This window comes from Macrotis lagotis, chromosome 1, assembly GCF_037893015.1.
Source record: "Macrotis lagotis isolate mMagLag1 chromosome 1, bilby.v1.9.chrom.fasta, whole genome shotgun sequence".
NCBI classification, from domain to species: Eukaryota; Metazoa; Chordata; class Mammalia; order Peramelemorphia; family Peramelidae; genus Macrotis; species Macrotis lagotis.
Window position 1 is genome coordinate 663,101,672 of NC_133658.1, and position 24,994 is coordinate 663,126,665.

A 24,994-nucleotide genomic window follows, 5' to 3' on the forward strand; every position below is an offset into this window, starting at 1 on the left:
TTCCTCCTCCTTAAAGGATTTAGCTGCTACATCTAGAAGCCGATTTTCTGATGCCTCCATCGTCTGGTCAGATTGATTTGTTTTAATGGAGTCTTTTTCGGTAAGGAGAGAGATGCCACAGACCAGAATGTGAGGATCCTCAGCTTAATTGCCAGGATTGAGAGTCACTGTGTAATTCAGAAATCCTTGGGGAGGGGTGCAGAGCAAGGGGGCGGATGGGGGTGGTGGAAGGGGAGCCTATGTGTGTGGGGGGCAGAGGCGGGGCTGTAGGCTAGTGGGATGGGTTTCACATAATAGGAAAATGATGGATTCCTTTGAGACACCCAGGTGCTACCCCATTAAATCTCTCAAAGGAGAAGTTAAAAACGAAGGGAGTGGGAGGAGGTTGCAGGTTAAGGGACTTAAAAAGAGAGCTCTAGCACAATTTGTTTGCTGCTGGTGGCTGCTTAGGGACGGAGTTGCTGTTCACAGAATAAGTATGTTGCTGTGACCAGAAATGGAAGCTAATTACTTGTCATGCCCTTCTAAATACAGAGCTTGGGATAGAAGTGAAGAGAGTTTTTTTGTCTGAATAATCACTAAGTCCATTACACAGAGAAGGGAAACGAAGCGGGGGGGGGGGGGGGGGGCAACTTTGCCTGGGCCGATGCGTCAAATCCTGTAAAGCAATAAAGACCAGAGGTCAAAATGGAAAGGGGCTCATGTCCCGGAAAGCTCTCTAAGTAACTCCGCAGCCCGGTTACTGTCAACTCAAATGTCATTAGGCACAAAAGTGTGTAACTGTGTGAAGAATGCAGCAGGCGAAAGGCGGATCCTGGCAAGCCTGCTTGCGAGTCGCCCGCTGGAGCGAGAGAAAGGCAAATACAGAGAGAGGCTCCTGCAGAGTTTTTCATTCTCCCGTCCCTCAGGTAACCGGCATGATCCAAGGACCGGATCTGCGTGCACCGGCTGAGGGGAAAGCCCGCCCGGCAGGCTATGGTGAACGTGCATTTCTCAGTCACCCGCTCCACCGTTGCGGCAGTGTGCACGCCCACCCGTTGCTTTTCTGGAGGGGCCTCGATCCCTCCTGGCTTCCTTTTCTTTCTTTTCTCTGCCTACTTGTTCGGGCCAAATCTGACCTTCTCACTGTTTGCCCCACCTCACGGAGGGGTGGGTAAAATCAGCTTCCAGTCGCTCCTCCTGACTTGAGAAAAGTGTATGTGGGTGGGGAACCTTTGGACATGGAGAGGGAGAAAGAAAGGAAAGAAGAAAGGAAGGGGTGTGGGAGAGAGAGAGAGAGAGAGAGAGAGAGAGAGAGAGAGAGAGAGAGAGAGAGAGACAGAGAGACAGAGAGACAGAGAGACAGAGAGACAGAGAGACAGGGAGAGAGAAGAGAGAGAGAGAGAGAGGTGACCAGAATGGTCCTGCCAGGCTGGGAAGCCTCCGCAGCGTCGCAGACTGCCGAGGAGAGCGCTGGCCCAGCCGGGACAGATCTGTCCTCCTCCTCCCCGCTTTGCCCAGCCCGAGAGAGCCACTGTCCCCTCTCGGCGCCCACGGAGAGGCAGCATCACCCTGTTCCATCCCGCCCCTCCAGCCTGTGCCCCAACCCCGCCAGTCAGAACACGAGAGCGCAAGGCTCCCGCAGGGAAGCTAGCTCCGTTCTCTTCCCTTCACTCTCGCCACTGCAGTGTTCACCACGAACCACCTCCTCCAACCCCACGCTAGCTGACTCAGAGAGACACCACCCGGCGAGGCTGGGCGAAGGCCGGCCGGGGTCACCGGAGAGGCCGGCGGGGCGCTGCCCTGGGAGCTGCTGGGGACTCGCGCGAGGGAAGCTTTGGAGAAGGGAGCCAGTCAGGGGAGTGAGGGAGAAGCCCAGGAGCGCCGAGTCCTCCCAGCGCCGCGAGTGCTGGCTCGCTCGGGCCAAGTCCTGGGTTTCGCAAGCTGCGGGCCAGCGCCGCACAAGTCAGTCTGTGGCATCTGCCGCGGCTGCTGCCTCCTTCTCCTCTGCCGCCTCCTCCTCCTCCTCCTCCTCCTTCCCTCCACCTCCCAGCCGGCCCCTCCCTCCCGGGACCTGCATCCCGCTACGCCAATCAGGGCCCGGTTGCCTCCTCCCACGTGATCCCAGGCGGGCTGAGGACCTGCTGCTTCCCCCACGCCAGAGGGATGCGGGCGGCAGAGCGGGAGAGGAGGCTGCTGGGTTGCGGAGCGCGCTGACGGACTCTCCCCTCGCTCCTTGCAGCTCGTCTTGCTCTCTCCCACCTCCCAGCCCCAGCCTCCTGCCTCCCTCCTCTCCTCCTTGCCGGAGAGCCTTGCCCTATGGCAGTGGCTGCTTGCATCCTCGCCGCGCCTCCCCGGACGACCCTCTCGCGCCCTGGGCTGAGCTGGGTCACTGGATGGTGCTGAAACTCTCAGGATCATGCGAGGGCTTGGCTGCTTCCACGCAGGGTGCTGCCGCCGCCGCTGTCGCTGCTCCCTCCGCCGCTTTTGCCGGGGACCCCGGGATGCTCAGTAGCTCCGTCCCCGGACCCAGCGATCCTTTGGTTTTGGGGAGAGCCTTTTTGCAGCTGCAGAGTTGAGTGAAGTAGTCATGGTGCTCTGGGAATCCCCGCGGCAGTGTAGCAGCTGGACACTTTGCGATGGCTTTTGCTGGCTGCTGCTGCTCCCGGTGATGCTGCTCATCATCGCCCGGCCGGTGAAACTTGCAGCTTTCCCTACCTCCTTAAGTGACTGTCAAACGCCTACCGGCTGGAACTGTTCTGGTAAGCTACAAGCCCAAAGCCCTCAAACCATCCCTTTACTAGTAAGGGAAGTGCGGTGTGGTGCGGTGCGGTGCGGTGGGGGGGGAGGGGGGAGCGTCATCCCTCTTCTGGTTGCTTCCCCTTTTTCAAACCCCCGAAGCTCGCTGCTTCGCACCACCGAGAGCACATCGAGTTTTTTGGTGAATTTTGGGGGAGTGCAGAAGAGAGTGTTCAGTGAGAAGGACCGAAAGTCTTGGATATGTGCGTCCTCTCAGCCCAACATTTCCATTGGAATTGACCCATCTCTTCAGGAGAGCCCAGGGGATAATTTTGTGTATTCCCGGAGTCTGCCACAATTCCATTGAGTCATACTCACACAGCTCCTTTTCTGTCGTAAAAAAAAAGTAAAGCTAGAAGATAAGTCAAATAACTTTGGGAGAGAGACAGTAATAAATCATACAATTTCAGAATCTCTGATTCCTTGCAAAAGTGTAAGGAGAATGTGCTGGTCTAAGGGTTAGGATCTGATGATCAAAAAAGATGTGGAATAAAGATCTCCTTGTCACCCCCAAACCTCCCCACCCACACACCTTTTTGCCTCATCTCGGGAAGACTTAGTTTTCTAGCCAAAAGATGGCTCTATTTTTTTTTTTCATACCGAAACCTTCAGTTACCCGAGGGAAGTTAACAGAATACAGTGTGTCACACACACACACACACACACACACACACACAGAGAGAGAGAGAGAGAGAGAGAGAGAGAGAGAGAGAGAGAGAGAGAGAGAGAGAGAAATGCAGCCAGAGGGCAAGACCCAAAAGAAACATACTGGTGCTGGTGCCTCTGTTGCCTTGATTCCACGGGTATTAATCAGGTCCCCTCCTTCCTTTTTACATTAAATTCTTAATGATACCTACCAATTAAATAAGGAATAGACTGGAATTAGAAGTCCATTAATGCATTTATAACACTACTTGGTATTTTCAGAATCCCTGCATTATTATCTTATGTTATTTCGAAGGCATCGTAAACCCTTTGCTTTTGTATATGTTTGCATATTTTTTTCTGAATGCTTTAATTGCACTTCATTCCAGCAAATGCATATTTTAATCTTCATGTAAACATCATTAAGCGTAACTAAGTCTCTACTCAGTTAAAAAGTCTTGTTCTAGGATGAATGTTGACTTTAGTAGTTAGTATATCATCTGTGGAGAGATTAGTTACTGAAACCTAGAGTCTGAAAAAAATTGGGGATCTTTGGCCATTACTGAGGTAAAACCCAAGATACAAAAAAAAAGAGTTAAGTTCTCCATGACAATTTCTCATTCATAAAGTAAATTTGACCTTTACTGACATTTGACATTTGGGTCAGAAAGCCATGCCTTTGTGCTGTTTTATCAATGTCTAAATAAGACATTTGAACAAATCTTGGAAGTGTTCCCTTTAACTTCTCTTTTTATTAGATATGTCTAATTGTAATTCTACAAAGAATAAGTTCCATAATGCATTTGCCTTTTCACTTTTAAGACAGTGTTATAGGACCACTAAACAACCTAAAAAATAATCAATAAGCTTCAATCTTAATGAGTCTGAAGTCTACTATAATTGTTTTGTTTAATACCTAACTATAACGTTGAGATGGAATAACAAACTGACTGAAATACGGAATTGGTGTTGGCAATCAAGACCTGCATCTTTAGCCAGATCTGTTAGTATATCTATAGGAACTAAAAGGAAGGAGCTGGTTTTCTCAGCAGTTTGTGAAGAACCTGGCACCTCTCCTGTTAACCTAGAGGTAATCAATCTTCATTTGAATGAGACAGACCATCACAGAAAACACTGTGCCTGTTTATCTTTATTATTGGGGCTTTGTTTCCTCATTGTCTGGAGGAATTCCAAAGAAGGAGTTGTTCAAGACCTTGAATCAAAAGACTAACCTTCACCAAAACTATGGACTTATATGTCTACTTAAATTTAGGAATGATAGGGCAAAGGAATAAGTATGACTTTTCTAGATTCTTCTTCTCTTCCAATCCCCATATAAAATCAGACACCAAAGTAGATATGTAAATGGAAAGGATATTTGAAAACCAGAAAATAATATAATCAAATGTATATATGATAAATATCCTTTGTATTATATTCTAGTGGGCATTAGGTGGAGATTGCACAAGAACTTTTTGAAAAACTTAAAAATGACAATAATTTTGTTATTAAAAGCTATTGCATTATTTTTCTCATGACTGATTTTGAATATTGTTCTCTTTAAATTTGAGGTTATGATGACAGAGAAAATGATCTCTTTCTTTGTGACACCAATACCTGTAAATTTGATGGGGAGTGTTTAAGAATTGGAGACAGTGTGACTTGTGTCTGTCAGTTCAAGGTAAGAAAGCTTGTATTTTTATTCTTTAATTTATCAATGATAATTCAAAGTAAGGATCTTTTTTTATAACCCAGAACTTGGCAAATTATAATGTTACACATTAGGGGAAAATATGGCACCAAGTAAAAAAATCTGGCAAGAGAGCCAAGTGATGTCAAGAAAATGTTAGTTTTCTGAGGGTGGAGAGTGGGGGGGGAGGAATGCAGTTATTGTACTTATAAATGTCATTGTAGACAAAGATTCAAATTGTACTTATTTGATATTAAAGCAAGATTAAGTTTTTGGCTTTTTTTACCTTTCTACCTAGACTTAGGAAATATCAAAAATGCTTAGTATCCTCAGGTTTCTTTGTCCCAGATCTTTCATCTGGTAGTAGTCAAATAGTTTTCAATGTTCCTTAAAAAGTGCCTTTGACAATTTAATAGGCATCCTATTCTTGAATCATGATCATAATACAGTGTCCTTTATCAGAAACTTTCTAAAATGTTTTAAGTTTCTGATAGATATATTTTCATTTAGATAGTACTAAGTAGAAGGAATCCAAAAGGGCACAGATTTTCCCAAGAGAAAAGAACATCACTTTGCTTAATATTCTAAGTCAAAATATTTGAAGGTTGTATACATTCAATTTTAGTGGCATTTGCAATCATTTCCCAATTTTTTGTGTTCATATAAATTTAGCATCTAATTTTGCTATTAAAAAGTTTATAATTATATTTATGTATGTATATATACATATGTTTATATGTACACATAAGCTCAAAGATGAGAGGGGGAGAGAGAGGGAGAGAGAGGGAGAGAGAGAGAGAGAGAGAGAGAGAGAGAGAGAGAGAGAGAGAGAGAGAGAGAGAGAAAGAGAAAGGGAGGGCGGAGAGAGAGGGAGAGAGATAGAAACTGCTGCCATTTAAATAACCCTGCTTTATTTTATTTTGGGGGGGGTGGGGAGAACTGTGATTCTTTAACATATTTTAAAGCTATCCTCCAACTTGCCATAACAAGCACAAAAAATGAGTGAAAGTTAAAGAACAATACAAAAAAAGCCTCTTCTTAGGTTATAAAAAAATGAAATACAAGACAAAATAAAAACTTGAATTTGAAAAATATCAAAAACGTGAAAGTGATTAGGCATAAATTCATAGAATATCATAGCATTTTAGAAGGAACTTAGACAATATTTTAGTTTAAAATTCTCATTTTATATCTGAGGAAACTTGAGTTCCAAAAGGATTAACTTATTTCCCTAATTCACACAGCTAGACAGAATTAGAACAAAAACTTAGTCTAGCTCTCCTAACTGCAATATTCAATCTGTTGTATATTATTAGGATTGCTGTAGAAAAGTGTTTTTTGGGGAAAAAATTTTTTTAAAAAAGTTACAATTTAAAAGAAGTGTTTTGGAATTTAATTCCATTTCTATTTGAGAATCATTGAGAGATTTCACATTAATTGTAGTCAAAATGACATGCAAATAAGCTAAAAGCTTTTCCTTTTTGTTTTACCCCAAAACACAACATAAAGCTACTGACATTTGCAAAGTGCACCACCTCCTGGTGGGCAAGTATTGGTGAGGCCAGACCCCTGACATTTAGATAATGATATAGTAGGACAGAAATCAGTGGTAATTTTGGTCATCAATGAGTGTGTGCATAGAAATCATTTATTCTTGAGACATCATACCACACAAGAACACATGCTTGCCTTCTTTCAATAATCTACATGAAAGGGAGAGAGAATTTTCCATTTTCTAGTAATTCAGAATTAGTTTACTATTTGAAAATCCTTGCAAAAGTCAATGGGAAAGAATGGCTTTGTCATCTTATTTTTCACTTTTCAGTTTGAGGTTCCCAGATTTCTATCCTATGGTAGTCACAGGTTATTAGGAATATACCACTCAGCTGTAGAAAATGAACCAGGACTAATATACTTTAAAGTCAGAATTCTGTGTCCAAAGAGAGAGGGCATCTAGGAAATCTATAAATGGATAAGCTTTAGTAAAATAGAATGTAGAATGATTCTTCATTCTAGGGAGACTATGTAAATATAAACTGTGTTGCTGGGAACACTATTTGATGAGCTATTATAAGAATTAATAAGGAATTTAAGTAAAACAGATAATAAGTTGAGTTCATTTTCTGCATTTTTTGTAAATATTGGTCCTTTCATTATATGCAGGCCTTTATAAACATAATTTTTTTATTGACAAAAATGAATTTGCAATCAAAATGTAATCTGAAAACTTTTGGTAATTCTTTTATTTCAAATTCTCTGCCTAGTATGGAACTCTATTTATTTGCTTGTACTATGATCAGAAGTAAGTCTGATATGAGGAAACTACTCTGAAGTTGAAAATATAGAACTAGTCCTAAATCAATATTATAACATGGCAAAGTAGCATGGTGATCAAGGTTAAAATATTTGTTGCAGATAAAACAATAGTATGTATTAAGCTAGGCTTGCATTGTTCCAAATTCTATTGTTTGTTACTCATTTTTACTGTCTCAATCTTTCTCTTGAATATGATTAAATTATGTTTACTTTTTCCCCCTCCTACCATTCAGAGTAAGGGGATGAAAATTTATTTTCCATATACTATTTAAAAGTCTGGCTGGTCAATTCTGACCCTCATTAACTGTGTGATGTTCCTCTATTTGCCTCAAATTCCTCACCTGTAAAATGGGGATAATAGTACTACCTACTATTGTTGAGAGGATAAAATGAAATAATATTTAGTGTCTGGCACATGGTAGACCTCTATTAAGTACATGTTCCCTTTCTTCATTCCTCTGATATTTGGTTGTTATAGTAATTTTTCTTCCATGATTTTTAAAAAATATATAAATACAAATCTTTCCCTTCCTTATAGATTAAATACTATAATATTCCTGGCCAAAAGAAAGTTTTCAAAGAAAAAATTTCTGAATAAGTTCAAAGAAAATATCCTTCTCAAGGCATTAATGTGGACATATGTCACTGGAAATCTCAGCACACATGTAGCTTAGCAGTACCTTTCACTTAGTAAACACTTAATAAAGACATTTCATTCCATTATCAAAACAAACTCAAAAAATTTCACTCAAGAACAATTTTAATAACTAGTAATTTAAAAAGAAGCACCTATTAATTAGAATTTAGTATCACAAAACCAAGCCAAAAAGACTCGGGTTCAGATTCTGCTTCTGACACAGACTGCCTAGATAAGGGACTCTAGATAATGACTCAGTGTTGCCAGGAAACTCTCTAAGACTGTAAATGGTTGTTCTGCATTGGCAGAAGAAGATAAATTAACGGAGAGCTCAGTTAAATCACAAGTTTTAACAAAATAAAAGCATTACAAAATGCATTTAATGCGGAGATAGAACCTAAACTGTTTGCATATTTCTCCATTTTTTTAGTCTAGAACTTACCGAGACTGATAAGGTTGTATTAAAGTTACACATTTTGCAGTATCCCAGTACAAATGCAAAGAGGTTTTGAATATACTATTTACTTTTCAATAGAACAACTAGATAGAAGATATATAGAGTGCCACATCTAGTCAAGAAGATTCAATTTCTTGAGTTCAAATCTGGTCTCAGATACTAGATGTATAACCCTTGGCAAATCATTTAACCTTATTTGCATCAGTTTCCTCACCTGTAAAATGAGCTGGAAAAGAAAACCCCTCTAGTATTTTTGTCAAGCAAACCCCAAATGGGGTCAGGAAGAGTCAGACATGATGGAAAACTGTCTGAACTCATACTGGTCAGTCTCATATTAGAAAATATTTATAATATTATAATAAAATAATTGGAAAATAAAATGTTTAGGAAAAAAAACTAGCATCATTCCCTGTCCACAAATAAGGTTGGTCCCCAAATGTCACTAGGTCTGTACCATTATCCTTCTCTGATGCTCTCAGAGTGGAGATTGCCCTTTTAGTTGTATTTTGATTTAAAATAAATTTAAATGTCTTCACAATTCATAATGCTGAACATTTTCATTCAACAAGCTATGTTTGAACTCTACATACTTTCACATTAAAGGGGTGTATTTTTCTCATAATATTGGCAGAGATGTGTCATTTTGTTATACATATGCTCAAGGAATTAATAAATTCAAAATGTAAGATGACAGGATGTAATGGCCAGACTTCCTCCTGACCTCTACTCTGGAATAGAAACATACTAGGAACTCACTGAGTCATTATTTATCTGAGTTTTTGCAACTACATAGAAATTACAAAATTCCATGAGCACTTTATCTAAGCCGTCATTCTTAACAAATGTAAACATTTTGAAAACCCAATCAAAAAGAATCCCTATCTAACTAACCATGTGAACAATAAACCAGTTGAAATGTCTCTCTCTCCCATTCAAATTATGCTTTTATTTGAAGAAGACAGAATGTCACCATATATTTGTGGATCATCTAACTGACTCTTTCTTTCTTGACTTTGCTTTCTTTACTTTGACCTATTAAGATAATAATTTGGGAAATGAAATAAAAAATCCAGCAGATATATAATGAAAAAATTCTAAGAAAATTTGTGTTTTGTTACAAATGATTTTCAGTTACTAGATAAATTCACAGCTATAAGAAAAATATTCTTTAAGTAATTTTAGTATATTTAACCATAGCAATTGTCCTGTTTACAAGCAGGAGAGATTCATACTACTCTCCTCCCTCCCTTTTTTTTTTAATTTTCTTTTAAGAATTCAATTTCAAAATTAACCATACATGCTATTTGCACAGGAAACTCTTCAGTTATAAATATTAGACTTAACAAGTAAAAAGAAAAAAGGGTCTACTCTATCTCCTACATTAGGAACTTTATCTGATTCATGATCTTTCAGTTTTTCATATTAATGATTATGAATAGAGTGAGTTATTAGGTGCCAAAAGTTATTGTGATAATAATGTATTCTAAATTTCTTTCTACTCCATATGAATCTCTCTTTTTGGCTTCACAAGGACCTTGGCAGCTTGGGTTTTTAGCACAACACATATGTGGCTTGTATTATTTTAAAATGGCATAAGGTATTTTGCTGTTACCTGAATGCTTTAAAATCCTTATCAGAATTGTGCTCCAGAACTTAGTGAAAGATAACAAATAACCCACCCTCCCCACAACTTCTACTTGTTGAAGTTAATGGGAAAGATCAACTGTGGAATTATAGGTCTTCTATAATGCAAATCTTGCATAAAAATCTATTTAACAAAATATTTCAATCAGAATTGGAGTTAAAGAGCTACACAAAAAGGATAGTTCCCATCTCCCCTATTCCTGTCTCCTCCCTATCTCCTTCACTCCAAACTCATTTGTCTATGTGAGATTTATAAAATGCTTCTATTTACCAGTTTTTTTGTGGTATTTACACAAAAACCCTGGAAGGTAGATCTTATTGTTGTTACCCCTATTTTATAATTGAGGAAACTGAAACAGAATGATTAAAATGATTTGCCCAGGGTCACACAGGCTGTACCTATCTGAGACTCAAGTCTTCCTGACTCTGGGCTCATGGTTCTATCTATTGAGACATCTGGCTATCTTATCATACTGAGTGAGAGTTACCATAGCAAGAATTTTCATTATGAATCCAGAATTTGTAAAGAGATATGCTATAAGGAGAAATATCATTTTAAGCTTAAACACATGATCCTTTCTGCCCAATTTTTGTGTGTTTATATTTCATACTTTTGTGTTAAAATTTGCTAAAATATAATTATATCTCCTTTTTAAAATCATTCTTATGTAGGTAGATTATAAAATTCTCCTATCAATATATTCTTGACTTGTTTTACATGCTCTCTTATTGACATTACATCAGAATTCAGATTCATAAATGTAAAAAACAAAATTCAGAGTTTTTTAATTCTTTTAAGAGTTTTTTCTAAGTTCTAAATAGGTTATCATTCGTAAATAATAATCTTGATCATTATATTGGTTATAATTAAATGAATTATATCAGCAATGTTGTAATCATAGGATAATTATATCCTTGGTATAATTATCAGGTATAGGATGCAGCCAAATACTTGTAATACATCTTAGTGTGATTATTTATGATAACTCTCTATTGTCTAATTTCCATTATAGAAGGGTTTTTTTTGGGGGGGGAGGAGCTGTTTTTTAAATAAAGAAATAGAAAACATGTCCCTTTTTCACAGAGCATTTAATAGTTTGGAATACTGAACTATTTCTATTAGGACTATATTATTCTCTTATTTTCCTTAAAATGCCACATCTTACTAACATAAATCAAATTCATAATTCATTTATATGCCATTTTGAGGGATGCAGTGTAAGATCATTATTTTTATTTTATAAATGAGGAGACTGAGGCTCAGAGAGGTTAGATACTATGATAATGTTCAGACAACTAGAAAAGAACCCGTCAACTGATATCGAATTTTTCCCACCATTTTATGGTTTATTAACTATTACTACATCATGTCTGCATCGTGTCTTACCAAAGAAATGTAGAACATTTACTTATCAGAAATTTTAGCTCATCAGTGATAAATATTCAGATAACTGGAAAACATTTATTGATTGTTCTTGAATTTTGTTACCATCTTGTTAAATATATATGTGTGTGTCATTGCAAAGTGCTCCACAACAAAAGTTCACCATTTTTATACACTACCCTTAACTCTTCTTCTTTGAATATTAAAATGTTTGTTTGTTGATCATTATGTTTAGATTAATCAAGAACTCTTTAAAAATGTTTATTATCTAAAACTCAAGCTAAAGCTTTCAGATTTTTATTAAAAGAATTTCATATTAAATTTGGAGAGCTGTAGCACACACATACACACACAAATCCTATTCCATACTGTATTCCAATGACCAAAGTGGGCATTGTAGCAGATATAAAGAAATTATAAGATTAAAACTGAAAGAGACATTAGAGATCATTTAACAGGGTCTTAACCTGGCATCTATGAACTTAAAAAAAAATCAAAACTTTTATTTGAATATAATCAGCTTCCATTATAATCCTATTATTGTTTCATACATTTAAAAGCACCATTCAGGAAAAAAAAAAAGGTTTATTCAGTTCATAAACCTCACCAGATTACTAAAGGGATGACAAAAATTTTACAAACTTATGATCTAGTCAAACTCTTTTATTTTATGGTTGAGCAAAATGAGGATTTGAGAACTGGAATGACCTTGGATATATATATATATATATATATATATATATATATATATATATATATTTATAATAATTAGAGATAGTAAGTACTTAATTGGTATTTTCCTAATTTTTTTATGTTTTCAAAATATTTATTCAATTTTGCCATCATAACAGTATTATGAGAATAATATTACAAAGAAGTATTATCCTAATTTTTGAAAAGGGGAAATTGACCCTCAGATTTAGCGATTTCCTCATAGTTATACAGCTCATCAATATCAGAGACTAGATTTGAACTCATTTCTTCCCTAACTCTCAAGTGCATCTCTAACTATTTATTATAAAATATATGAAGTTGTAAAGCTGGCATTCACACATAATTCTTCTGATAGCAAATGTAGTACTCTTACCACTACATGAATTTGGTTTTTCACCTTTCCTTTTATCACAGTACATAGTATTGTATCTGGCACAAAGAAAGAAGTTAGTAAATTCTTGTTAACTCATTAGAAAATGAATCTGATATTTTTTTCCTCTATGTCTACTTCAAACTCCCTGTCCATTTACCTTGCCTGAATTGACTGGTTAATTTAAATGTATTGCTTTTCTCTCTGAATCACAATGAACTGAATCAACCATTATCAGTAAATAATTCTGTTTTTTTATGAAAAAATAATACGTATGTAGTCCTACCATCTTATTTCTCAATGATAAGATCCATATTCAACTCATCTCTAACTGTTTAAACACCACCTATCTTTAAAGATCCAGCTGAAATGTGACTCTCTCTAAGAAGTTTAAATAATGAAATATGATGGTTCTAATGAATAAGGCCAGAATTTGAACTTGGAATCATGAAGACATGGGTTCCATTTCAGTTTCAGATACTCACTATCTATATGACTCTGAGCAAATCATTTCTTCTGTGCCTCAGTTATCTGAAATGTTTCAGTTTGAGATCTTATGATCCCCTTATTGAGAATTGATCCCTCTCTCACCCACATTTTCATAAAATTCTCTAATAGTACTTCCCCTGATATATTCTGAGCTTTATTGAGGACAGGAGATCAGATCTTATTTTTTAGACCTTTCTCATCCCTTAATATTAATATAGTACCTGAATTTGCTTAATAAACTATCTTTTGCATAACTGAGAATTACTCTTCTTAAAACATTAAATAATTATTTAATGCCAATAAAAATAACCCTAAAGTGTATAGCCTACCTGAAAAGGTTAGAGGATGATTTTCTTCTTAACTTTTTGAATGAACTTGTGTTTAGTTCAATACTTGCCATTTTCTTACATTATTTTTTAATGTTCTTCAGTGTAACAGTGACTATGTACCCGTGTGTGGTTCCAATGGGGATACCTATCAGAATGAGTGCTATTTGAGGCAGGCGGCTTGTAAGCAGCAGAGTGAAATACTCGTGGTGTCAGAAGGATCGTGTGCCACAGGTATGTATAACCTAAACCTGCTTGTCATGAGGACATATTTTGGTTTTTCAGTTAACACCAAATATAATCATGTATCTGTTTTCTGGCTGTTGATTCCATATGTTAATTTATCTGTATGTATGAGTGTATGTGTGTGTGTGTGTGTGTGTGTGTGTGTGTGTGTGTGTACCTTTAAAAAAATCTGGCAGAAGCTAGAAGTTTGTCATAATGTTGTGGTATTTTTAATACACATGTTATACAGCATTTTATGAACTTCAGACAGATGAGTAAAAATTACATATAATTGGAAACCTGGATGGACTGGCCAGGTGCCATATGTACAGAAAGGGATTGCTACAAATCTTTTTTTTTGTTTTAAAACAATAGCATTATTTCAACTGAAGAAAATTGAATTATAATGATTTGTATATCATGGCAGTTTCTTGGGTATGGACTCTGAATTGAAGGTGTGGCTTGTTTTATCAAAATCACACAATGTGATTCTCAGTTTTTGGCAGAATCTGTTGATAGTATGATTCATTGCTGATGGACATTATTTCTGAAGTCATGTTTCTTTCCTGGAACAGTTAACCTTAGAGGCATTTTTCTTATACTGTAGCTATCTTGTAGAAAAGGAAATGAGTAGAAAAACTGGCTTAAGATATGCCAAAGTTCTTCCTGTTGTCCTTTTGTGTGTTGTCACTTTGTTACACCAAACTGATAGAACAGATGGAAAAGTTAACTTGAAAGAAGAAAATGATAAAGCCTTTATTCTTGAAGGACATTTCAAAATTGAAGTAGATTTTTTCAAGTTAGGCTGAAGGAGTCAATTAAAAAGTACATTAGAACAAAAACTTGATATACCATAGCGTTCTATGATAGTGTGCAGCTAATAGGAAATAAATGTCTTTCAGAGGAGCTGTGCTACTTTCTGAAATATTAGGTGATCTGAACATTTTCAAAGAAAAAAATAATAATGTTATGAAACAGACTTTGTCTAAGAATCTATTTTAACAAAAATACTGTCAGAAAAAATCTTATGGGAAAACTCATCTAAAATAACAAGTGTTTCAACAGTAAGGAATGGATTTATTTGTACAATGTGGAAGGTGGTCATAATGGCAAACAAGGGAGGGAAGATAGAAAAACCTTGCTTTATCATGTTCTTTCTTTTTTTTATGTATTTTTTTTGCATGGCAAACGGGGTTAAGTGGCTTGCCCAAGGCCACACAGCTAGGTGTCTGAAACCAGATTTAAACCCAGGTACTCCTGACTCCAGGGCCGGTGCTTTATCCACTATACCACCTAGTTGTCCCAATATCATGCTCTTTCTAAAGCTGCCGATTATTTGTAACTTTCTTTGATCCTATGATATTGTGGAGAAGTAGAGAAGAATAATATCATTCATTAAGATGAGATTGGTATGGATAAATATCATTGGTCCTTTCTCACAGATCATTTATTTCTGAAGATTAAAAAAAGAGAGAAGAGAAAGAAAGTGGATTTTACAAAATCTAAGTCAAAGCTTTTAGCTTTATTTTTGGCAAGTTTTTGAAGGATTTTATTAAAATGATAGCTAGGGATTAGCTAGAAAAAGAAGAATTAAGAAGCAGGTAGGCAGGAGGGCTTCATCAAGAAAAGATCATAACAGACAACTTCACTTCCTTTTATGAAAAAGAATTTCAGAGAAATGCAATGGCTGTTCATTTTCTAGATTATTTGCAAAGGATTTTATTAAATCTTTAATCTTTGTGGACAAGATTGAGAAATGTTGGCTAGATGCTAGTTTAGTAAACATAGATTCAGAATTGTGTAAATGAATGAAACTAAAGTGTAGTGAACAGAGAGTCATGGAAAATTTCTGTGAAATTGTGCACAGTGAAGAAAAGCAAAAGAACAATATATATATATATATATATATATAATAAAAGAAAAATATAAAGAAAATCAGGATGGAAAATCATTGAACTCCAGTTACATATTATATTACATGTAGTATTAGCACTACATTCTAGGAATTTAAGAATGTACCCCTCCTTTTCCTAAACCATTAAGATTTCTTTTTTGTACCTTCCAGGATTTATTTGGGTGTTTATTGGAAATGTCTTATTTTGAAAAGCAAAATACACTAATATTTTTGTAAAAATCAAAGTATACTTATTAATGGATAGATGTTAGCCTGAAGGGATATTTCCAATGGAGGGATTCTTGTCTGGGTCTTTTGTTATGTATCATTTCTAGTTGATATAATGGGGAAAACTGATGATCAAATTAGGAGGTGAAACAGGAAGTCATCCAATACACTGGATAAAACTTAAGATTTGAAAAGATGTTGTCAATAGTTCCTTTAATAGGATTAAATGCCAATTCTTACATTTGGGTCCAAAAAAAGAAGCCACCTAACCAAAAAGAAAAAAAAGTTGGAAATGGCATAATTAGATACCAGTTTGCTTTTAAAAAAAAAACTCATGTTTTGGTGATATTAGAAACTCAATATGAGTCAACAGCATCACAATTCAATTTAGCAAGCATTTAGTAAACTCCTACTTATGTTCTAGGCTCTGGGCCAAGCACTAGGGAGAGAAATATGAGAATGAAATAGCCCTTATCCTATAATGATAAATAGAGCATTGATTTAATGTTTAATATGTGCCAGGCATGGTGTTAGAAACATAAATACAGTAAAGAAGCTTACATTATATAAAAGGAAGCAGCATAAATACAGAGAAGTAAATATTTAATATGCACAAGATAAATTCAAAGTAATTTCACTAGTAGAACTAACAACTGAGGAAACCAGGAAAGGTTTCATGAAGAACCTCTTAAGTTGAATCTTAAAAGGAGAAAGTGGTTCTAAGAGATGAAAGTAAAGAAGGGAGAGCATTTCAGAGGTCAAGTCCAGCTCTGGAAAAAGCCCAGAGACCTAAAATGGAATGTCATATACAGTAATCAGTACAAAGGACATTTGTCCAGAGAAAGAATGTACGAGATGGAATAGTATATAACCCACCTGAAAAGATGATTCAATTTTTAAATGTCAAGCAGAGACATGGAGGATATAAATATAGGCACTAGAGAGCCACTGAAGCTTTTTAAACAGGGGGATGACATAAAGCAAATCAGAGGCATTTTCAATAATCTAAATGAGAAAGAATGAGGGCCTGCATTAGGCTGGTAATAATGTGAGTTGGGAAAATGGGATGGATGCAAGAGATAATCAAGATTGGATCTATTATTTACTATCACAGGAGGGGTAAGTGAGAATCTAGATTAGAGGACTACTTTTAGGTTGCAGATCTGGGTCAGGAGAAGACTACTGGCATCTTTAATGCAGATAAGAAAGGAATGTTGATAGGAGATGATGACCAATTCTATTTTGGATATGCTGAGTATTAAATGCCTTTGGGCATCAAAGTGAAGATGATTAGCAAAAAAAAGAAGAGGAGGAAGGCAGGAAGGGAAGGAAGGAAGGAAGGAAGGAAGGAAGGAAGGAAGGAAGGAAGGAAGGAAGGAAGGAAGGAAGGAAGGAAGGAAGGAAGGAGGGAGGGAGGGAGGGAAAGGAGGGAGGGAGGAAGAGAGGGAGAAAGAAAGAAAAAAGGAAAGAAACAAAGAAACAAAGAGAAAGAAAAAAGAAAGCAGAAACACTAGAGCTCCCCCAAAGAAGTGAAGATAAGAAATGTATATCTGGAAATCAAGGAAATGAGCAGTTACTGATTCAACAGGGAATCCCTATGAGGAATAACCTTGTTGTAGTCTGAAGTTAAGTGAACATAATTTTCTGCAGTGTTGTAATTTAGCACTAATTAAATATGTGAATGTACTAAGTCCACGCTTTTTCTTTGTAGTTAGCTACAGAAGAAAGTTTTTGGAGTTTTGAGCTGTTGAATATAATAAAGAGTTGCCAAATACAAGATGCAAAATCGTACATTTAAAGATTTTCCTTTAAAAAAAAGAAATATATATTTGGGAGTCATCATTATAGGGTTAAATGCATGAGAACTAGTATAGAACTGAAACAGAAAATGGCCCAGGAGAGAAGACTCAAATTCTGGCTCTTAGTAAAGAATAATAATTAAAACTGTCCATAAGTGAAATGGACAAAATGATAGGTTATTGCTGTTTGGTCATGTCCAATTCTTTATGATGTTCTTGACAAAGATACTGAAGTAGTTTGTCATTTTCTTCTCCAGATCATTTTTCAAATGAGGAAACTGAGGCAAACAGGGTTAAATGACTTGTCCAAGGTCACACAGTTAGTAAATGTCTGAGGTCCAATTTGAACTCAATTCTTCCTAACACCAGACCCAGTACTCTATCTACTGCATTACTTAGTCATCCCTTGATGGGGATGTTTAAGCAATCAGTGTCACTATGAATGTTTAATGATTGGATAGCCTTTTGTTCAATATGTTATTAAATGGATTTTAGTCAGGTTATTGAGTGGACTATCCAGTGGCCTGTTGAGTAGACAGAAGGGCTTCTTCCAGTTCTGATATTCAATTAATGTGTTGGTGGTGAAATTTGCAGTTATTCAAGCTGACTCTGCTAGGCTTTCATTTGATGAAGTTAATATTTCTAGGTAGTGAGTCATCAGTGTTGCTCACTCCTGCAGAGTGAATGTCACAAAATTTTTAGAAGTTAAGTGAGAGCACCATTGGGTGACCTTTCTCAATTGGAAAGATTAATAAGAACCAGGGTGGTCCTATAACCAAAAGATTGGAGAGTCAACACAATCATATCCAGAAATTTAGAAAAAGTTTACTGGGCATAATGGTAAATACAATGGTATGAAACTGGGGCAGCTAAGTAGCACACTTAATAATTGCCTAGCTGTGTGATCTTGGGAAAGCCTTTTAACCCCATTGCCCTAAATAAATTAAATTATATCTATAGATAGATAGATAGATACATAGATAGAGAGAGAGAGACATAGACATATACACAGACATAGACATAGACATAAATATATAGATATAGATATAAAGAAATCAAGCTACCTAATGATTCATTAGAATTAGAAAATAGGAGGGAACAGTGGACCTCTGCTGATGGCTTTTAGGCAAAAATAACAAAGCAAGAAACATTGAGCAAGACATAGCAAATGGGAAAAGAGCAGGTAAACAAGTTCTGGGATTTTATATGTGGCTATTGATACTTGCCAGCCAAGTGTCACTTTCCAGTTTGTTAAGTTTCAAGCTGTCATTTGCATATATATTTTCATTCCCATACTTTCTTCAAGTCTTAATACACCACTCCCTGATGTATTGATAATACTATGAAAATAAACACTTAGTCAAGTAGAAAATTTAATCACAATTGGGCAATCAATCCTTGGCTCATCTACACATCTAGACTTCTACAAGATTTAATTAGTAAATCAGTCTTGCAGAATGCATCTTCCATTGACTTGTAAATCTGAAGGGTTTTTGATCTGAATAATGATGGAGGTGCAAAAGTGATTTAGATTAACCAGGTCTGACTGTAAATAAATTGGGGTTCTGACTTTTGATATACAAATGGAATCCCAATCTTTACTCCATAAACTTGACATTTATTTTCTAATTCTCTTTGATACTAGATATAGGCTACATGTTGCAATCCTGAAAAGTATATAGCATTGGAAGATGGAGCTTTCTCTTTTTTTCTTAACATTGTATTTACACAGAAATAAGACAGGATTGGGAAAAGTCTTCTTACTAGTGTAGCCTGCTCAACATCTCACATTATTACTCTAATATAAAGGCAACATTTAGGATTTAGTTGCAACTAGATATTTACATATTTTTGTTCCTCATTGGAATGGGATCTCCCTGAAGACTGACTGGTTTTACCCTTCTTTGCATCCCTAGCATTTAGCACAGGGTCTGACATTTTGTAAACATTTTACAATTGCATATTGATTGATATCTACATAACAGGTTGGTTGGGAAAAAGATCTTAGGTTCTTAGTGGACGGCCAGATCAAAGAGAAGCAGCAGTGTGACATGGAAGACTGAAAGGACGGATAGTGCAACCTCAGATTTCAGAGTGTCCAGAACTAGAGAGATGAGAGTCCCCCATTCTTTTCATTTGCTAGAACATATGTCAAATATTATGAGCAATTCTGAGTGCGTAAATATAGGAAGAGCATCAACCAAATGTGGCATTTCCAGAAAAAAAGTAATTAAGATGATGGAGTCACTTAAAATTCTTTTAAATGAAACTTGGTTGCGGAAACTAAAAATATTTAACATGAAAAAGAGAAATCTTATGTGAGACTTGGTAGTTATCTTTGAAGCAATGGAAAATTGTCATGGTTGAATGGAATTATCCATCTAAAACTATGTAAGCTTCACTCCTTTCTTATGTTGGTTATTTGGGTCAAACTAAAAATGAGAGAGTTCATTGAAGTCTTATATATCTAAAATAACACAACTGGAAATAACATTAGGTATGGGGATAGAGGACCTGGTTTTGAATAACCATTACTTAACATCTGTTTGACTTTGTTTTTTCCCTTTGAATCTTAGTTTCATTATCTATACAATGGGAATAGTTGCTCTTTGGTAACTAATCCATTGATTTTCAGCATTAAATACTAGGAATTTTGATGTGTTTTTCATTTTTCTTTCTCTTTAGACATAAATACTTGTTAGAAATTCTGTTGACATATTAAACTATTATATACTGATAAAATATAGTAATACAAGAGTTCTTATTTAATTTGAAGCAAAATGTTATAATATTTCAATACTATCATGCAAAAAACAATATAGTATATCCTAATTATTATTACAAAACTTGAAAATATCCTGTAGGCCATTCATTCCTTCTAGGACAATTTATGTTCTCTGCCAGATCCTAAAGTGAATATAACAAAGTTGACCTTGAGAGATAGGTACTGTTCCCTAGTTCCAACTTTGTAAAGGGAACAATTGAAGTGTTTTTTTAACATCAAAATATTTGCCTTAATCTATTACTAGTAAAATGGAAGGATGACCAAAGGACATTTTTGGAATGAAAAGGGAGTTTCAAAAAGGACTGAGAGGCAGAGAGGGAAGGTATGTCTCATTTCTTACCACATAGGAACAGACAGACACTTTGCAGGGAAAACATAGTAGCCTTAGGCATATCTAACTCAACTAGTATATCAGAGATAGAACATAAACTGTAGTGAAACTCTCCATTTCTCTCCAGAACCCAAATCTTCTACACAGGGACTTGGGGCATTGAAGGGGCAGAGAGTGGGGTTTGGTTATCTAGTGAATACAGCTGGAAAAACAGCTCCTAGGGATAAACAGCTTTGCTTGGGTATAACATCATATGAGAAAAAGAGTGGAGAGATACTGTTTCTCCCTGATGAATACTAAGGGGAGAACTGAGCTTAGTATTATATTGACTTCATAAAGGAAAAAAGTGATTTCATTTCCTTCAGTAGATATCGTCTATAATTACTTAATATTTGTGAAAAGTATTAACAATTTAATATGAAGATGTTCATTTTTTAAATGCTCCTCTCTTTGTATGCATCCAATTTGCAAGGATAGGAATACCAATTAAGTGTTTATGCTGCTGTATTCCTTAGAGTGTTGCATCTGTGAAACTCATTGATTGTTACAAGCATTTCTTTTCAGTGTAATTTTTATTTTCTGTTTAATGCTTTATTTGACTTGATTAAAAGGAACTGTGAAAGATTTTTCCCAACAAATGTACAATAAGTGAATCTGAAATTTGGAGACATTGCTATTTCTGAGATATTAGATTTGATAAGAGCAAAAATTTATTAGTTCTTCCTTAGATATTTCAAATAAAAAAATCAAGTTCATTCTCATAAAAATTAATGACCACATTAAATATCTGTAATTTAATCAAGTGAGATAACATTCTTTGCTATTAAGATAGATATAAAATAAGTAAAAAGTGTCATTTTATGTATTTTATTATTTCTTTATTTTTTTTCAGATGCAGGATCAGGATCTGGAGATGGAGGTAGGAACTTTTTTATAATAAATCTAAAAATTGGGGCATACATGTTAATTAAGTGGTTATGTTATACTTTTCTCATTATAATTTCTGAAAAGATAATTTGAATTTTTTGCAAGAATGAATTTTTTATGTCATTAGTTAAGTAAATTTATATCTAAAATAAATTTTTTGTATTATTTGCAAGTTGTATTAAGGACTCTATCTCCATCTACTGTTACTAGTTCATTCATATGTTTTTAGTGTATTTGGAGACCCCTGGACAGATTTTCAGTAGTGATAAGTTCATTGAGGTACCAGAAGAAGTTTGGAAATACTTAAGATAATTTTGGAAGAAATTGTTGAAACGTCATATTTTTTAAAACATAATTTATTTTTATGGGTATCAATAAAGTAAAAATTCTGAGTTTAAAATAATATTTTGACCCATAATGTAAAACTAAAGGATCTTTGTACATGAGAAATTGACAGAAAAAAATAAAAATCTTTTGTAACCAAAATGTAAATAGTAAAAAGGAAGATCATAGCTTTATTTTTTATTGGCTAAGCATTAGCAATAATTATAAAATATAACTTATTTTCAAACTTTATTTTGTGTTTAATAAACATTCAGGATGAAATCAAGTTAGGCTAAAAGACTTAAAAATCAATTTGATATTCTAGTTATTCAGTATTGATTTTATATATATATATATGTGTGTGTGTGTGTGTGTACTTTTCCAGATAAAAGACAATTAGCACTGAACAAGAAAAGTGTATAATCTTTTGTCTGATTGAAAAAAATATGGTAGCTATGAGCATGATCATTCTTCCAAGATAATGAATTTCTGTTTTATATTACATAGCAACAGGAAACATGATTTCGAACTAATTTCAAGTTAAAAGTAAAATTTGAGTTTGACAAAAAATAAGTAGAAGAGGACCATGGGGAGACTAGACAGCTGCTTAGAAAGTGCATCTGTGAAGTAGATAAGATCTAGTTGGCACATTGTATTTGAAAGGTCTATAGAACTGCCTTAAATAATCTCAGGCTTAATTGGCAACCTGAGCAGTAGTCTAAGTAGAGAAGTAGAACATCTCATCATGTGAAATCAAAGTCAGTGCACAGTTTTTCCATAAAAGCTATAACACAGTACTCTAGTTAAGAGTGAGTATCACTAGAGCATGAAATGTAGTTTCAACATCAAATGATACGCTATAGGCCACAATCTTTCAATATCTCTAAGAAGATAAAGATTTTTGCTCCCTGATTAATATACATTTCTAAGAAAGCTTCCCTTGAGGTTTTGAAAACAGGAACTGGGAAAGCAAATGAAGTCATAAAGAAAAAAACATTTCTCTCATATGTGTTTCACCATTAAAATGTTAAGAAATTGATCAATTTAGAAAATGTTCCCTGTGGAAGTTATATGCAAAATTCTGAATGTTTTCCAGCTGTTTGATTCTTGTGTAGACAACTCAATTTAAAGTACATTGTGTCAGCCCTGTTCTACCATTTTTGCAACAAACCTGATTATTTTCTAGGATCCTTGGAAACAAGAATCAAACATTTTCTAGTACTACTGATGTCTCAAATTCCTTTGAATAGGAACTTGACTTATCATGAGTCCATTTCTATATTCCTTATGTTTTTCTTCTTTTTCACCTTTCATTTCTTACCCTCATCAAAAGCAGGTGACTTATAATTTGCATTCAATCTATTACTTCATATAAGTGAATGGAAATTCACTGTTTCTTGCTTTTTTCAACTTGGTTAATTGGTTTAAGAATTTTGTGCCTTTGTGTGAACAAAATTTGACTTTTTCATGAATAATTTGCTTTTTAACTTCAAGAGTTTGGAGTTTTTAAATAAATCTCATGAAATTTCAATGATAATTCACATTTTCTTTTTTTTTCTTAGTTTTTTCCCCATCTTCCATTCATTCAGTTTAATCTCTGATTTGGAGAATAAATCAGCCAAAGCAGTATTTTAAAATATATGCTTTAGTAAAGAGAACATAACAGTTTCAGATTCATATTTTTAAATTAGCTATCATTTCATTGCAAAGTATGATAAAAAGCATATATCTTTGTATGTGTATAATGTGTATGAGTTTGTATACATGTGTATATAATGAAGATTGAGAATTTTTCTAAATTATCCAGAAAAGCTATAATGTGAATTCTAGTTTATGCTATTTTAGTATGAAATACTTGATATGTTCTTTAGCCTACAGTGTTACAAAGTAGGGACAAACGAGTTTTCCAGAATATTATTTCTAGGGTTGTAATGGCCTAAAACAATACATACCCATGTATCTTAAAACCCACTTTATTGAATAATTGGGGTTGCCATATCCACTCCTGCAATGGTAGATTTTTTAACAGCCATTAAATTGGACCTATGTTTCTAGGGCATTGAAACAATTGGGTATTATTGTGTTCCTTTCAGTTAATTGAGCATAATGAAATTAGTTGAGGTTGTTGAGTTATTATAGTTATCCCATAAATTAAATACTCTGAGTCAAAAGAAACCCTCTCCCTACAGGACTTTGGAAAAAAATTATGGATATCTGTATACTTTCTTGCAGATGCTACTAAAATGGTTTTAAATCCTTTGTTAGTTTTAATACATTAAATAGCTACATCTAGGTGTGCATTTGTCTAAATGGCAAAATATAAATATCCTGTAAAAAAGATTTATAATTTAAACACACAATTCTGGGTTGAAACAGTTTAAATTTAACTTTTCCCCTATTTTCATAGCTTTTATTTAAGGGAGGGAGATATTGTTCCTACTATTTAAAATCAGGGCAGGTGATTTTTCAATGGTTAAAACCATTCCTGGCAAAAATATATTATTCATACTTATCTGCATCTGAAGGGGAATTTTTATCATCAAATGAAAATAAAGTGAAAACTTTATAAAATGCATATTAACCCATCTGTATATATTCTATATGGAATCTAATATATACATATATATATATATATATATAACTATTTTTCTGTGGGTGGTATTTTGATAAGTGCTTATATAAAACTGTGTTTACATTGGATATTACTTGAACATATGCAGATATGCATAGAATTTGCATGAAGAAATAGTGGGATGTAGATGTTTCATGTTTTGATGTTTCCCAATGTGGCAGCTCATTTCTTTTGATGAAAAGGGAATTTCATTAGTCCAAATGACACATACTGTCCATTTAGAAAATAATGAATTGTACTGTTTGTATTATTCCATTTTTTAAACAGGAAATGTTTGGTTCAAAACATTTTACATCCAATAATCTCTTATATGCTGAAATATTTGGAATGAACTACAATTAATTGTCAATTATGAGTATTTTTTAACCAAGATGAAATGTGACAATAAAGGGCAGCAAA

At 35.1% G+C, this 24,994-nt stretch overlaps 1 protein-coding gene across 1 annotated transcript in view; it reads left to right on the forward strand.

The window, feature by feature from the left end:
• Nucleotides 1-2,474: 2,474 nt before the first annotated feature.
• The window catches only part of TMEFF2 (transmembrane protein with EGF like and two follistatin like domains 2), a 272,583-nt gene continuing 250,063 nt past the window's right edge, over nucleotides 2,475-24,994 (forward strand). Inside the window, exons 1-4 of the mRNA XM_074215466.1 lie at nucleotides 2,475-2,741; nucleotides 4,995-5,104; nucleotides 13,555-13,684; nucleotides 21,605-21,631. Coding sequence (XP_074071567.1) covers nucleotides 2,570-2,741; nucleotides 4,995-5,104; nucleotides 13,555-13,684; nucleotides 21,605-21,631 — 439 coding nt within the window. The 5' untranslated portion in view covers nucleotides 2,475-2,569. The remainder of the gene's footprint in view (nucleotides 2,742-4,994; nucleotides 5,105-13,554; nucleotides 13,685-21,604; nucleotides 21,632-24,994) is intronic.